At 43.6% G+C, this 16,670-nt stretch overlaps 1 protein-coding gene across 4 annotated transcripts in view; it reads left to right on the forward strand.

The window, feature by feature from the left end:
• The window catches only part of ARHGEF9 (Cdc42 guanine nucleotide exchange factor 9), a 292,276-nt gene that overhangs the window by 232,723 nt on the left and 42,883 nt on the right, over positions 1 to 16,670 (forward strand). For all 4 annotated transcript variants that reach the window (XM_081963940.1, XM_081963943.1, XM_081963942.1 and 1 more), the window contains one exon: positions 5,871 to 6,000. In XM_081963940.1, the coding sequence (XP_081820066.1) occupies positions 5,871 to 6,000 (130 nt within the window). The remainder of the gene's footprint in view (positions 1 to 5,870; positions 6,001 to 16,670) is intronic.

Raw genomic sequence — 16,670 nt, forward strand, 5'->3', positions numbered from 1 at the left:
CTCATCCTTCTTCCTTCCTTCTCCCACTTAAAAAAGAAATAGATTTGATTTGTCTGTGGTGCTGCTCAGCGATCCAGGTCATGGCTGTCCCGAAGGAGCTTTTTCCAAAGGCAACTGGAATTTCTTAGGGTTTTTCTTTCTTTCTGAAAACGCTTCTAAAAAATTGAAGAAGCTACTTGGATGAGAAGCTAAACATTTTTAAAAACAGCAAAAACAACAACCAGGAAGTCCAGTTGGTTTTTGGAAAAGCACCTTTGGGATATAAATTTTACAAGTCTATTATATATACTTATATTTTATAAGTTTTAAAGAGAACATTAAAAATTAACACCCATTAATATAGAAGAAAGAAAACAAAGCAGAAAGAAAAGGCCAAAGTGCCCGGGGGGGCGTGGGGGGGGGCAAGAAAGAAGAATGGTTCCAGTTCAGATGGTATCAGACTTTTCTGCCTTTCCTCCCTTTGCTCCTTCTACTCAGGGTGAGGGCACTTCTGTGGGCACTTTGGGTGGGGGCAACCTAGCCAGAAATAACAAAGGAGTTTCTTGGCAGGCGCTGATGGATGTGGCATTTTTCTGACATAATGCTGAGTGGGAACACAGCAGGTGTTTGTATGAGGCCCACAGCCAACCTCCTGCTAAAAGGAGCAGCTTTTTGAATGTGGAAGCGTAAGAGGCCCCCTCTGCCCTGCTTCCCCCCTTGGGGCTCTGTCGGGAATGCTGTTTGTCAAAGTCGTGAGAGGAGTAATGGCTCAGTAGCACCCAACCCATCTCAGAGAGGCCGTGTTTGGAAACTGCTTGGAAACTCCCACATCTCTTCCTAGTAGCTTGCTCAGCTATTTACTAGTGACTAAAGAGAAATTTCCTCATGGTGAGAAGATCAACCAGTGGAATGCCTTGTTTTCAGAAGTGGTGGGTGCCCCATGACTGGAGGCTCTCAAGAGGAGACTGGACAGCCATTTGTCTGAAATGGTATAGGATTTCCTGCCTGACAGGGGGTTGGACTAGATGACCTCTAAGGTACCTTCCAACTCTGCTACTCCTTGATATTCTCTGTTATGTTAGTTTTCATTTTGGGTCTGATGAATTTGCTTTCAGAGCAGCTCTGGCGATAGGTTCTTGGGTGGAGTAGTAGAGTCTTGTCTTTTGACAGGCAGGTCAAATTGATGTATATGTGAATGACCTCTCCGTTGTGCAATCATTGTCCATCAGTTTGCATTCACCTTGGCTTCCTGGCTTCCTTTTGAACCCCAAGGGAAAATGTCAGGATGAAAGTAATCTCATAAACCGTTTTCAGACTGAGAAACATGGGCAGTTGAGAAGGAAGAATGAGCCACAGAAAACAATTCACCTTCAGGAGCGCAGTAACAGAAGCTCAAAAATACCACCAGAATGGACTTCCGGTTCCGGCGGCTACGGCGACAGGCAGATCGCTGCCTGCTCCAGCTCTCCCGGTGGGCTTCCCCCGCTTCTGGGGGGGCACAAGACGCCTTGGAGGGGCGTCTTGCCGAAGGAACGGCTCGCGGAGGGTCCTGGCGTCGGCGGCGGCTGGCGGGGGCTCCTCCGCTTCGTTCTAGGCATCGGGGAGCAGTTTTGGAGGACGTGCGTGCGCACGCGTCTCGCCCCATGCCGATCGGAGAACACACTTCCGAACGAAGCAGCGGCAGTATGGTGAGAGGCTTCCTTTCTGCATTCCTTCGCTTTTGAATTGATGAACTTTTCAGCACTTTTAAAAAGTTAAACTTTCGGATCCCTGCTAGAGGTGCGGCTAGAGGGAGGGGGATTTCCCCCCCTCCCTCGGACAAGCGGCTTGAAAAGACTTTCCTTCCATCCCCAGAGAGGAGGAGGGGGGAGAGCCAACTAATGATGCCTCACCCCTATAAAAGTGATTTTCATTCGACCTAGCTCCAGAACTAATGGATGAACTGAGAACTTTTTGAACTTTTAAAAATTTTACTATGCCTCTGAGCCCAAAGCTGGCAGGGCAAGATGGCACACTTCCGTTGTCTTCATGAACTGTGAAACCTGACTCCACCTTTAAAATTCAGGCTTCCGGTCTTTGTCTCCGAGTCACCCAGAGGAATTTCTTGTGGATTGCTACTTTCTGAACTCTTTGGAGAAAAAAAACTTTCATCTACTGCTAGAGTGACTAAAGAAATCCCCATCTGTTTGGATCCTCTGCCTTCTGAATTCGCCTGCCTGCTCTACCTCTCCAGCTGCCCAGTCTCTACTTTGACTGATCTCCTTGCTTCATAAACCATGTCTCCAAAAAGACCACCTCCTGGAAAGCCTGGCTTTGCTACTTCTGCTCCAACGTCTGCAACGTCTAGTCCAGCTACACAGTCAAAGATATCAGAATTGATGCAACCCAAGACTACAGAGATAGACTTCCAACAAATGCTTCAACAAATTTTACAAGGCCAGGAGGAAATTAAGAAACAGTTAAGGGAAATGAAAGATGAAATTAAACAGAATCAAGCCCAAATCTTTAAGAACTCACAGAGACTGGACCTTGTGGAGGGTGGGGTGGCGGAGGCGAGGGGGGGGGTAGAGGCCTTACAGAAGGGGAACAAAGAACTTGACATCCAACAAATGAAAGCAGAGTTTGAAAGAATGTCCTTTTATCTTAGATTTCAAAATGTAATAGAAGCAGATGGGGAAAATATAAGGGACATTATGACTAACATTCTAGCTGAATACATACACAAAGATAAACAGCAGATGGAATGGGAGATAGATCTAGCTTATAGAGTGAATTCAGCATATGCCAGAACACATAATGTACCCAGGGAGGTTCATATTAAATTTCTTAGGAAAACCACAAGAGATGAAATTCTGGGTGTACAAAGGGGGCAAACACTGACATACCACGATAGGGAGATAACCATTCTAAAGCAGATTCCCAAAAAAATTAGGGAAAAAAGGAAAAGTTATTCGCAATTGGCGAATAAATTATACCAGAAGGGGGTGTGGTTTAGATGGTTGATGCCTGAAGGTATGCTGATATTCTGGGAGGAGACAAGAATCAGAATCAACACACCCATAGAGGCACAGGCCTTTATGGAAAAAAACAAAGCGAACCTAGAAAAAACAGATGACACTACAACGGTTATACAGGACACGGGAGGGGCCGGAGCTCTGCCAGCGGGGGGTGAAGGGGCAACACCAAGAAAGCTCAGATCACAAAAATAAATAAGAAAACCACAATGTTATAAACAGACCGAAAGTATTAATGAATTTACAACTAGACTATATATTATAATTATATAAACTGATTGAAAAGTATTTTTTCTAGAATTAATATGCTGATTTTTTTTATGACTATGTAATAAGGTTTGATATTTTGATGTAACCTAGGAGTCTGGAGGGAGGGGGCGTCTGCCATACTTGCAACTGCCAAAATTTGTAACTATTCCACTTACCCTTTTCCGCATAAATGTTTTTAAAAAAACCAATAAAACTTCTTGAAAAAAAAAAAAAAAAAAAAAAATACCACCAGAATGAATTTGAACTCCCTTCTCGGGGGCCATGAGAGTAAGGTGGAAAAACAGGCGGTTGCAAAGAAGAGAGCAAAACAGAATTCAGCAGAATGTTGGTGATGTAGGGCGATGTTTTCCAAGTTGATCCATGACTAATTGCCACATGGATTTCACAACATTAAGCTGGACCTGCTATCTGAGGTCAGTAAAGAAGTCTGGTGTAATTTAAATCAGGCTGCTCCATTGAACTCAGATGTGAGGGGATACATGACTGAAGATGTTCTCCAAAGATCAGTGCCTCTGGTCTGTGGTCTCCTCCCAAAGAAACCTGATCAGCCTTTCCAATGGGCCTCCGGATTTGTGGGCATCAACTCTCATCACCCCTTGAGGCTAAATCATACAATGATCGGCCAAGGCAGCAGCCATGCTCAGCCTCCCAAAGAGAAGGATTAGGGGAGACCTGATAACCGTCTTCCAGCACTTGAGGGCCTGTCACAAAGAAGAAGCAGAGGGCAGGACAAGGAGCAATGGGTGGAAGCTCATCAGAGGGAGATGCCAATATTATGCCCTGATTTAATAATAAATTATGATGCCACCAAGGAGGCAACTAGGTTCGTTCTCTCTCCCCTCCCCCTCTCCCCTCCCCCTCTCCCCTCTCTCTCCCCCTCTCCCCTCCCCCTCTCCCCCTCTCCCCTCCCCCTCTCCCCCTCTCCCCTTCCCCTCTCCCCCTCTCCCCTCCCCCTCTCCCCCTCTCCCCTCCCCCTCTCCCCTCCCCCTCTCCCCCTCTCTCTTTTTATTTGTGTTTTGCAAAAAAGATTGATCCTTGCTGGCCCTGGCAGGACTGGCACTCACCCTTGTGCCCACACAGACGCACCCAGGCCATTGCATAAGTATTCACAAAGACGTTCTAGAGTTTATTTACCTGCAGAAGATTCTGCTACGAGAACAAAGATTGTGATGGGATCCAGTCCAAAGAAAGCAGATTAATGTTTGTTAACTTCCTTGCACTTTGCATTTGCTTAAAATACGTCTTCCCTTATGATTTTTTCTGTTGTATCCAATCTGAATCGGTCACCAGAATCAAAAGTTTATTCTTCTAAGCTTTCGGCTTGTGCTAGAGCCCCACCCTCAGGGAACCTCTCTCTCTCCAGAGTTTGTGCACTGGGCTGTTCTGTGCTTTGTATTTATAGGGGGCCCAGTTGTGGGTAGCTTTAGTTGTGAATTAGGGTGTTGATATCCCACTACTAAGTCCTTAGATATTGTTTCTTTGTGGCTTCTAAGTATCGGGTAAGCTGGATAAATCAGCACTCCTATTGACTGACAAGGGACCTCAGACATCAATCATTTCTCTTGCCTCAATTCGCAATGAGAATCCCTTTAGTGTTTCTCCTGGTGGGCTTTTCGAGGTTTTGCTGCCTTTGAGGTTGCAGTGGATGCTCTTGCTGTTTGGGGCCTGTGTGTGTTTATGGAAAAACTTGTAGAATAATCATAACATAATTCCACAACCATAAAGGAGTTTGTTGTAGCCCATCTGAATTGAGTTTGGGATTGCCTGAAAGTTCTTCAAGACCCTTGGCTAAGTTGTTACTTCACTTAGCCACCATTGCATGATTCATTCAAGAAACCATAGCTAAGGATTCTTTAGCAGGACAAACCATTGTAGCCTTTGCTGGCTCTGGTGAGAAAGTTCTCAACTGCAATTCAGGGGCCCATGCTTCTGTGTGAAGATCATTTGCCAACCATATGGGATGAAGAAAGACCACAGATCAGGGAAAGTGTGCAAGCTTCTAATGAAAACAAAGTAGAGCATAAAATAATGGAGTCAGAAGAGACCTTGGAGGTCTTCTAGTCCAATCTCCTGCTTGAGCATGAGACACTATACCATTCCAGTCCAATCTCTTTTTGAAAGCCTTCAGTGATGGAGCACCCATAACTACTGAAATGAAGCTGTTCCACTGGTTGATGGCTGTCACTGTTAGGAAATTTCTATTTGGTTCTAGGTTGCTTCTCTCCTTGCTTAGTTTCCATCCTTGTTTCTTGTCTTGCCATTTAGTGCTTTGGAAAATAGTTTGACCCCCTTGTCTTTGTAGGAGCCCCTCAAATATTGGAACATGCTATCATGTCAGCCCTAGTCCTTCTTTTCATTAGAGTAGCCATACCCAATTCCTGTAACCATTCTTCATATGTTTTAGCCTCCAGCCCCCTAATCATTCTTGTTGTATCAGGTTTATTTTTGTAATTAAGGGCTAGGTAGCTAAACCTCTTTGGGGGGCACTAAAGAACCACTGCCTACTTAGGCCTAGATGGTTTGATCCAATTTCCCAGGTGAGATCTCCATTGTTCCATCGCTTCTGTGATTTTATAGGCTCTTCCCCCACCCCTTTTTCCTTCCCAGTGATTACCGGTATGTGGCCGCTGCGCTTGCTGTCATGAGGAACGTGACCCAGCAGATCAACGAGCGGAAGAGGAGACTGGAGAACATAGACAAGATCGCTCAGTGGCAGGCGTCCGTCCTGGATTGGGAGGTAGGTGGTCCTCCTTCCAATATTTCGCTTCTGCCTGTGGCTCAGTGCAAGACTTCAGCGCAGATCAGGCTTTCCTTTCCTGACAGCTGACCTCTGGGGATGTGTGCCTTTATTTGCATAGGCAATTTATGCCCTGCATTTTCACTAGGGAATGGCTTCCTCGCCCTCCCCAAGTTGTGATGCTTTGATGTCTGCGTTGTAGACATTTTAGGGAGGGCCTTTGCTCATTAGGAAACTCAGGGGTTTCTTTAGCTCAAGGCCTCCCTTCCCCCGTTGAGTCCACCGTGATTACGTTAACTTGGGCAGATGCGTGTTTAGTGAGCCTCATCTTTGGTTAGTTACAGCTACCACAGTTAAAATGTGTAGGGTTCTTTCCCTGTTTCCTTCCTTGGACTTTCACGTGTATTTATCTAAATTGTCGTTGCACTTAGAGCCTCCTTTTTCCCAGGAATTAAATGCTGTACAGGAGAGATCTCTTCCTGGTTTTATTCCTACAACACGAAGACAGATGAACCGAGAAGCTGCCTTAGTCATAACACTCTTCATAACTCTTCTCAGGGGGAGAAGCTAAGAACTGGACTTCAGTGATTTACTTGGCTTTTATTGGGTTTTGGTTGAGAGCCTCTTTTCAGAAGACTGCCTTTGCAGCTTATGCACCATGGTTTGTTATTATTATTTCAGGTAGTCCTCAAATTACAACAGTTCATTTAGTGGCTGTTGAAAGTTACATCACTGAAAAAAGGACTTATGACCATTTTCCACACTTGCGTCCGTTGCAGCTTTCCCATAGTCACGTGGTCAAAATTCAGACAAGTGGCAACTGACTCACATTTATGATGTGGTTGCTGTGTCCTGGGGTCACGTGATCCCTTTTTGTGACTTCTAAGAAGCAAAGTCAAGGGGAAAGCCAGATTCACTTAACAAACATGTAACTAACTTAACAACTGCTGTGATTCACTTAACAACTGTGGCAAGAATGGGGCAAAACTTACTTAACAAACATCTCGCTTAGCAAGATAAATTTTGGGCTCAGTTGTGGTTGTAAGTCAAGAACTACCTGTATTATGGTACACAGCACAGCCAGCCCGATGTTTAGACTAGATTTGACATTTTTGGTCCACCTATCGAGTCCTTCTGAAGGACCCAGGATGGGCAGATGTTCTTCTTTCATGGTGTCAAAGGTCTCATCATCGCAGGATGTAAGCTGTTCTGACTTAAGCTGCCTTTTGCAATTGACGGCTGGTGAGTTTGTCAATGCCAGTGCTATTCAAATGGTGCTCCAGATAGTTTGAGATTGCACCCAAGGCACCTATGACTATTGGGAATATTAGTAGTAGTAGTAATAAGAATATAAAATGAAAATAAAAAGTAGTGGGAGAAGAGAAGAGAAAAAAAGGAAAAAAAGAGTAAGAGGAGACAGAAAGCATTGACCTCCAATATTTTTCAGTGCAGTAAAATAAAAATAAAATTAAAACCTCAACCTTTTTACTTAATAACTGCTAGCTATTTTTTGTAACAAGCTAGTGAGTGAACATTTCATTTTTTTCTATCTTAAGCACAAAATACAGAAAGGGTTTTGTAGAGGCAAAACTGGCTATTTTCTTTTCTCTACTTAAAGCGGTTAATGTTGCTCTTTCTGCTCCTTTCCCTATCAATCTTTCCTTTGTGCGCTGTGTGCCCCTCTGCTGATAGCAGCGTCTGACCTAAGCCTGCTTAACAGAAGCTACAGTTGTGGACGTGTGACTTGAACTACTCATGTCTTGATCTTCAGGGTGATTAATTAACTTGATTTCTATATTACTCTTCTCTCGTTGCAATTAAGACAATTAGCCATTTATAACTTAGGACACAAATCTTATCTTGATCTACTAACATGCTGAGAAGTGATCTCCACTCTCTTCTCTGGATACACCTAATTTGGGCAATTTCTCTATATTTAAAAAAAGAAACTCTCCTAATGTTTTAGCCAAGTCATTAACTGAACATTTTGCAGGCGCATGTCTAGTGTTTGAAACATCCTTGCCTCTTGTGAGCAGTACCCGAAGTACCGTATTTTTCAGAGTATAAGACGCATCAAGATTTTGAAGAGGCAAAATAAAAAAAAAGTTTTTGCAGTCTGCAGACCTTCCAAAAATGGCCCATTGTTTGCAAAAACAGGCCTGTTTTTTGTCAAAAAAAGGGCATGCATAGCCTTTAGGAGGCTTATAGAGTGCTCCTGGGGGCTGGAGGGGGAAACAAAAACAAGCAAAAAACTTTTCTCTAATTTCTGTTCTCCCCAGCCCCCAGGAGCACTCTGGGAGCCTCCTAAAAGCTATGCATGGCCATTTTGGTGAAAGGGGCAGAGTTTTAGGAGGCCAAAAATGCTGTATTCAGTGTATAAGACGCACCCAGATTTTCACCCTCTTTTTTGAGGGGAAAAAGATGCGTCTTATACTCTGAAATGCGGTATTTATTCCAAAGATTATTGGAAGTTCTTTCTATCCAGGACACAGCATCTAAGCGCTGTTTGACCAGAGTCTGCAGGATTGTCTGGGATGGAATGGGACAAATAGCCACGGCCAACCCAACATATTTTATATGTTTTAATTTAAAATTTTTGTTATTCACTTTTCATTTTGTCCTCCTTCGGCATCCTTTCTTTAATGATTCTATTCCACCATTTCTTTGGTATTAGTATAACTCTTGTCGCGCAGTGAGTTGGCTGTGGGGAGTTGTCCATTGTGGGTTGGCCAGGGTGAATTGTCATAGTCCCCATCTGGGATGCTATGCATCTTCTTCATGACTGGTGTTCTTTGTTACCTTCTGGGTATCCGAAGCAGAGCCATTAGATTCTGGAATACCTTTGTACCATAGAGTAGCCACCCTTTTAACTCCCAAGACTCTTTTTTCCCCTATGTACTCAAAATGGACTGTGGTGTGTGTGTGTGTGTGTGTGTGTGTGTGTGTACAGCATATGTGTATGTGTGTGCATGTGTGTATTGAGAGTAGGCATCAGAATTTCATTTATAATATATGCTTATGTATACACAGAAAAAATTGCAATAAACATTATCTTATCTATCTTATCTTATTTTAGTCCAGAGTGGACTGTCTATCTTTTTGTGACTTAAATACAAATCCTGTACAGGTTAAAAGAGGGTAAACTAATATTTAAAAAACACTGAGTAAAATCACATCTTATTCTCACAATCCAATCCCCAACACATTTTTACTTAAAGCTAGTGTAGTAAATGGCTTAACGAATATATCAGAGCTGTGCTATAGTCAGGCAAAATTATCTGTCTCATTTCCAGAGAGATGAAATGGCCTTTGTTTTGTTTCTTGTTGCACTTCTAATATGTACGTAATATCACATGTTTATCAGGCTTTGATCAGCCAGGACTCTAATACAACTTCTCTCACAAATCGTAGAATATTCTTATGCTTCTTTCTTACTCTTATTTCCAATGTATGCATTCTTGAAATAATTGTTTAAAGGTGAAACCTTATTCTCTAATATTTTCTTTCAGATATTCCTTATTTCCAAAGAGCAGTGACTTTGTTGTTCATGTTCTACCCATAATTAAAACTAAGACTTCTGGAGGCAACTTCTGTTCCACTGGTTAAATGTTCTCACTGTCAAGAAATTTCTCCTTAGTTCTAGGTTGCTTCTCTCCTTGGTTAGTTTCCATCCATTGCATCTTATCTTGCCTTCTGAGTGCTTTGGAGAATAGGTTGACCTCCTCTCCTTTGTGGCAGCCCCTGAGATATTGGATCACTGCTATCATGTCGCCCCTAGTCTTTCTTTTCACTAGACTAGACAGACCCAGTTCCCGCAACCGTTCTTCATATGTTTTAGCCTCCAGGGCCCTAAGCATCCTTCTTGCTCTTCTCTGCATTCTTTCCAGAGTCTCCATGTCTTTTTTTTTAATAATACAATAGAACAACCTCTCAACTCTATATCATCTTAGGGTAAGAAAAGAATAGCACCAAGATACTTAGTATTCATGAGAAGATGGAAAGTTGCAAGTTGACCTTTGAGCTGGATCGATAACTATTTTAGTTCCGTCATTATTAATACTGTGAGAGGTTGCTTTTTAGAGCTATGGCGCCCATCCAACTCTGCAGAGGTGTCCCCACCCCCCTTTCTCCTGCCTTACTTAACAATTCAAAGCCACCAATCTCTGGGAGAAAAAGAAGCAGCTGCATTATGGAAATGAGTGGAGGTGAGATTAACCAGAATTCACCATTGAAACAGGAATATAATTATAACAATATAATTTTGTTTTGGAATTTTAGGGCATAGTTGGCTATACAGGGGCAGCTTCCAAGAAATGTTCAGTTGCTAGTGGAAATAAGTCATTTTCTGTTGGGATGAACCAACTGACAAAAGCTGCCTTGGAAATGGATTGGGGCAACCCAGTGAGGGAAGTTGCCTCTTTCCAATGGCAGTTCTGTCTTTTTAGGAAATTGCGTGTTGGGCCCCAAACCAAGAATGGTCCATTGGAAGTTCTTCCAAGCCGAGGCCTTTATTGTTTCAGACTCACAGACAAAATCTCACCAGACAGAGGAGTCCACTATCTGCACCTACAATGTACTTTATGGGCTATTATGTAGGGACTGTCTTTACCCTCTTTCTCTCACACATGATCACTGGACTGAGTTGCCTCTTATTCCTTTGAAATAAATCTCCTTCCTCCTCGGGAATCCCCCTCACAACACTTATGACTTCACCTCCTGGAATCCCTCAGCCACAATGGGTGGGCTTCAACTCCCAGAATTCCACAGTCACCATCTGTCGTGTCCCAAACCAGGAACCATCTTTCCAAGCTGAGTTATTGTTTTCACCCCTGTAGACCAAATCTTTCCAGAGTGAGGACTCTACTTTCTGCATGTACAGAAATACTCTGGGAATTAATAGGGAGGGACTGTCTTCACCCTCTCTCTCACACACAGGTGGTCTCTGGGCTGAGTTGCCTCTTCCTCCTCTGGAATCAATGCCCTCCCTGGTGGGAATCCTTACTACATTCTATCGTGTTGAGTTTCCGTATGAAAGGATCTACTGTCCTGTTACATCTTTCCTACATAAAATATATGCCCATAATCTCCTTTGAATTATCTTTTTATAGTCCATTCTTATCCTGTTTGCTCGGTAGCAGGATGACCCTAAACCTTCTGGACAAAGGCAGACCTTTCATAGAGTAAAAAATTGAAAGAAAACTGTTCCCCTCTTCCCTGCCCCCTTGTTGAGAAGCCAGTTTCCCTATTTTTATCTCTGACTTCCATTCCACCCCATTGTGTTGCTGACGCTCCACATCTGGACAAATTCTGGGGTTACCATAACCCAATTTTGCCCACCCAAACTCACCGCTCTTTGGCTGTGAATATGTTCAAAATCTGAAGTCAGAACAAGACACGAAACCTCTTTGTATGGAGAGAGGGAGGCCTTGGAAATCAAGATGGCCCCAGTCATCCTTGGGTTTGAGAACTACATTTTCAGCTGGGATGTCCAGAATAGGGTCTGGTTCCTAAGACGGGAGTGGGAACCCAGCTCTGACTTTTATCTTCCCTTAGCCTTATTGAGTGTCTAACAGGCAAAAGGGAGAAAGGCCTGAAAGAAAGACCTTCAGGTTAAAAAAACAAGAGTTGCTGGTAGGTTTGGTGGGAACTCTCCCAACAAGGGCAAGAGAATGGGATGCCTTAGGACAGAGCAGTTCTCTGTTATTCTGCTATCAGCACGACCAGTGCCATGGAGATATGTATGTACTGTGTGTATGTATGTATTTATCTATTTATTATTTTGTTCTTCCCATTCACAAAAATGTATCCGTTCTCACAGGCTAGAAATTTAAAATAATACCAAAGCTACAAACGCAACCTGCGTGCAGAGCATCAGTTCCACCATATGGTGGAATGTTGGCCTTTGGTCCTAAGGCTGGAAAACAGCAAACAGCCATGATGCCCAGTGCTGTGTGCCCCTAGTGGTTTGGGGTGCTCCCCCCTAAGTTGGTCCATTGCCAGAGTTGAAGTTGAACCTAACCAACATCTGCAGTAGAGGCAAGGCATTATCAAGTGATACTAAAACTTCATTCTTGCTCTTGATTCTATCCCTCTGTTAATGCAGAGGTATGTCTTCTCATCTAGAGTAGCATTTCTCAACGTTGGCAACTTCTATGTGCTCCCCTCTCAGCATTCTAGAAGTCTAGCTCCACATATCTTAAAGTTGCCAAGGTTGGCACGTCCCTTGGTGAATTGGCTTGTCTGAAAGAAACACAAAGATATTTTATTTTCCTAGCCACTTCTTATGCTCGTTTTCATTGTTGAGTCTTCTTGGTAAGAAAGCCACTGAGATATCTTTCCGCTGGCCGTTGTTCCTTTCTTCTGATTAGCACATCTAATTAGTATGACATGACCCCTCTGTATTACATCCTAATTCACTTCTATATTCTCATTCTCTAAGTGGTTTTTTGGCACGTCCTGGTATTATCAGATTCTAGGGAAATGACTAACTGTACAGAAATGTAATTGGTGCTGTCCCTTTAAATTGCTTCTGTCTCCCACTTTTTTCAGTTATTTGTGACGCCTCTAATGAAAACCTCTGTGCTGTTAATTATGTAACATACGGGAGAGCAATGCCGCATCATTAAATCCAGAGGTCAGCGTGAATAAAAATGTGGTACACGCAGCCAACATCCTGTTTTTCAACGTTCAGGCAGCGTGATGAGATAGGACCCCTCATGGTGGTGGGGAAAGGAGGGGGGGAAAGCCTTGCTCCTCTCCCCAACCTACTGCCAGAAGCAGTCTGAGAAAGAGAGATGCCGTTGCTCCATCCCTCTTCTTTTCATTCTGCTCTTTCTGTCACCTAGAACGTTAATCTGGTAATCAGCCACTCATTAGCGCACAAGAGCTCCAGTGATGCTTTGCAGAATAATACAACCCAAAGCAAGGCTGCCTGGTTCCAAGCAATCTGGTCCCTCTGGGGAGGAGGAAGAGTAGCTTTGGGGGTGATTTTTGCACAAGCAGCTTGGTCATCTGTGAGACTTATTTGGAGAATCCACTCTTGTGGATTTCTTTTTCCCCTCATCTGGATCCTTATCTGAGGCTGTAGAGGCGAGGAAGACTTATTTCCATTGCTTAAATCCTGCAAGAAAATTTAAGGGTTTGTGATCAAGAGAAAGGCCTTAGCGATGATTGTATAGTCATTGAATTATAAGATTATAATTATAATTGGGAGACCTTGGAGAGCTTTCATTTCAATCTCCTGTCCAAGGCAGAAGCCCTTAAACTGTCCCAGACTATAAGGGAAGGAGTGGAAGAGCCTGGGGCAGAGTTAAAATTGGATTAGCCTAGAATCCCTACAGTGTTACAACTGGACTAAGAGCACCATCACCTCTTGAATTCCATGGACCCTTATCAAGCTCCAAGCAGGTGCTGACCACCAGATGAGGAGATGATTTCTGTGGGTAGGTTTTAGCAATAAGTCAGTTTAATTCACATGGGGACCTGGTCTTTTGCATCTGACATGGACAATCTTGGAAACCATCACTGATGGAGTAGCCACAACTGCAGGAAACAAACTGTTCCATTGAGTCTCACTGTCAATGATTACATAGTCATTTGCACTCATTCTGAAGCGAGATAGGTGAGTTTGGTTGGAAGGTCACTTTCAAGAGGGCCATTTAGAAGGTGGAGGTTTAGCAGAAAGGCTGAGCCAGACAGAAGCCTGCAAAGTTTGATTTTGATCCTCTGAGCAACAGGTGAGAAGGCATCCATTATCTTCAGGTCGGAAGAGGAACATTTAGGCTTTGCATAGAGGAGGTGGTTGTTAGGGCCCCATCTAGCATTGAGGCCCCCTCCCAGGACTACAGAAGCATTCATCAACATTAGATCAGTAGCAGATGTTTCCTGTTCAGTTCAGTGATCTGGGTTTTGTGTCTCATTGGGAGCAAATAAGAATTTATTATCAGCAGGATAATATAGTTAAATTGGATTAACACCGCCATAGTGTCTGGCTTGAGTGGATGGTTTGTGATCACTAGGAGGCTTGAAGAGGCACAGTTGTCCTCAGCAAAGTTGTTGGTCTTCAGAGCCTCTTTGAAGTTGATCTCTGAGTCTCTCCTTTGATGTCCAAGAAAGAGATTGCTTCAAGGAGGATGAGCCTTGCTCTTAAGAAACAGGTGTCCCATCTGAAACTGGGCAAGATTTAGATGCATTTGTTTAAGGGCTACAGGTGATTCATTGCCCCTGAGATAACTTGTTATTTTAACAAGGCAAGCCATTAGTATATAAAATTAGAGCAAACACCACTCCCTTCTAACACTGATTATGTTACCTAGCTTGATAATGAAACATCTGCAAGAAAACAACCAAGCTCAGAGGGCACCAAGGACCCCACAGCATTGGACTGTTGTTTACCAAGCATTGCAGATATGCCAATTTCTTCCTCCATCACAATGAAATGCCCGAAGTCAAGATTATGCCATTTTCTTCTGTGTATTCTTGTTTTCCCCAAGGGCCACACGCGTCTACTTGGCTCTGCATTGGGGAAAGCTATTCTTAGCTATAGACATTTGCATATTCATCACTGCTGTGGAGTCAGTGGGATTTTGCCATTCACTATCACTAATAATAATCTTTAACTGCGTCACCGTCACAGTAGCATTCTCAGGTTTCCTTTATTTGAAAGAATCCAGGACTTTCTAAATGCTGCTTCCCCAGGGAAACAAGGAGGTTTTACATGGCATCTGATATCTGGGTCAAGGAGATAAAGTACTGGGTATATTTTAGCAGCTTGCTTCTAAATGGGTTGTTCTTGGAGATGAACTCTGGATGGGGATGCACTGGGTCTCTTGGCAGCTTTTGATTCCAAGGACCTTGGCTGCTTCTGGAGCAGCTTCAGAGACTGAGAGGAGAGGCCTCTGTTTTGCAGTGTTTTCTCCTCCTCCTTCATGGCTAATTCCAGTGAATGTCAGTGTGGGAGAAGAGGAAGGTCCAACCTTAGACCATCTTCTGCTCTGTGTGGTTCCTCAGTATTTGGGTCTCTCTTTGCTCTTCTTTAACCTGAAAGTTTTGGGTGAGATCATTTGGCAGAATAGGGTGCAGCACCATTAGCATCTTCATGAGGCACACTTGCACATCTCCACCCCTGACCAGGCAGGCGTTGCTCTTCAGATGTTGATTAGTATCTAGAGCAGGGAGCCCCAGGCCATGGTCTATTATTGGCCACGTGAGCCATGGGCAAGCACGTGTGCAAAGCTCCACTTGCACAAGCTGTGGGCAAGTGAGTGCAAAGCTCCATTCGATCAGACGGAGCTTCGCACATGAGCTCAAGCACCCTCCACTCAGGTGCAAAACTCCATTTGTGAGTGGAGGGCATCCATGCCCGCCGATTGTTCCATTGGAGCTGTGCGCACACACATGCCTACTATTCACATGCCCCCCTTGCACTGCGCCGGGTCATCAAGGTGGAACAGTTAGAGACCGCTGGTCTAGAGGATGTGGGAATCAAGATGGGAGGAACTGGCTCCAACTCAATGCTAGCTTGATGGATTGACTTGGGGTTTTTGGTCTCCCTTGATCCTAAGAGATTCATCTCTGACTCTCAATGGGAGATCACTCCCCTGAACTTGGTCTGCAATTTAGGGTCCTCATGGATTCACTACTCTTGCTGAAGAAACAGGTAGCCATCCTAGCTAGGTGGACCTTTACACAGATCTACCTTGTGCATCACTTGTGTCCATTTCTGGATAGGGAGGCCTTGTTCATTGTCTCTCATGCCTTGATGACTTCCTGGGTGCATTACTGAAATATGCTCTACCTTGAAGACCATCCAGAAATTACTATTGGGCCAGAATGCAGCAGCTTGCACAGTGCTGGGAGCTCCTCAGTTTGCTGCTGTTGAATTGTACTGACTGCCAGTCTAACCCATAGGCATTGGAATTAGGTAAGGCTGGAGCTCAGTGACTGATATTTTTTTTATCTTTTGGGAAGTGTTAATTTAGAGCCTAAGAGTTGGTTTTTTGTTTTTATTTATTTTGGAATGTTTTTTTGTGTTAGCTTTGTTTTTTTAATGCTCTTATCACTGCTGCTCTGAGCTGCCCAGAGTTACGGCACATAAGATGAGCAGTTCTCTAAGTCTCTTAAATAAATGGACAATCCAGGTTCTTCTCCCTCCTGTTTGTCCTTAAATGAACTCTGGTTATCTCTAGCTTCTGAGACACTGCATGAGAGTCCTTTTTTAAAAGATCCTGAAAAACAAGCACCGAGGATCGGATTGTCCCCTTCTTTTAAGGGTTCAACAGAGCTGCATTTAATTCACACGATTGTGAATTCACACGATTGTGAATTAAAACTGTCTTGAAAGTCAAATAAATTGCCTCTGGTGTGAATTTGGTTCCTATATGAAGTCAGCTCAAAGGATATGATGGAACCAGAAGACAAAGTGAGATCCAATTACAGTATAAGAAACTCCAGGGTTATGACAGAGCATTTCAGCACCTTGGACAGATCATTGTGGTAGAGTGGTCTCTGCAACATAATTTGCCTTCTGAAGACTCCCTTATGCCACTCTCGGAAGATTTAACCATGTCTATGACCACTCATAAAGTAGAAGACGATCTTTAGATGCTTTCTAAATTTGAGAAATGTGTTAGAGTCAGATCCTTACTAGACTTAAATGATCCTTACTAGAC

Source organism: Natrix helvetica (genome assembly GCF_964273705.1).
Source record: "Natrix helvetica genome assembly, chromosome: 11".
Lineage (NCBI taxonomy): Eukaryota > Metazoa > Chordata > Lepidosauria > Squamata > Natricidae > Natrix > Natrix helvetica.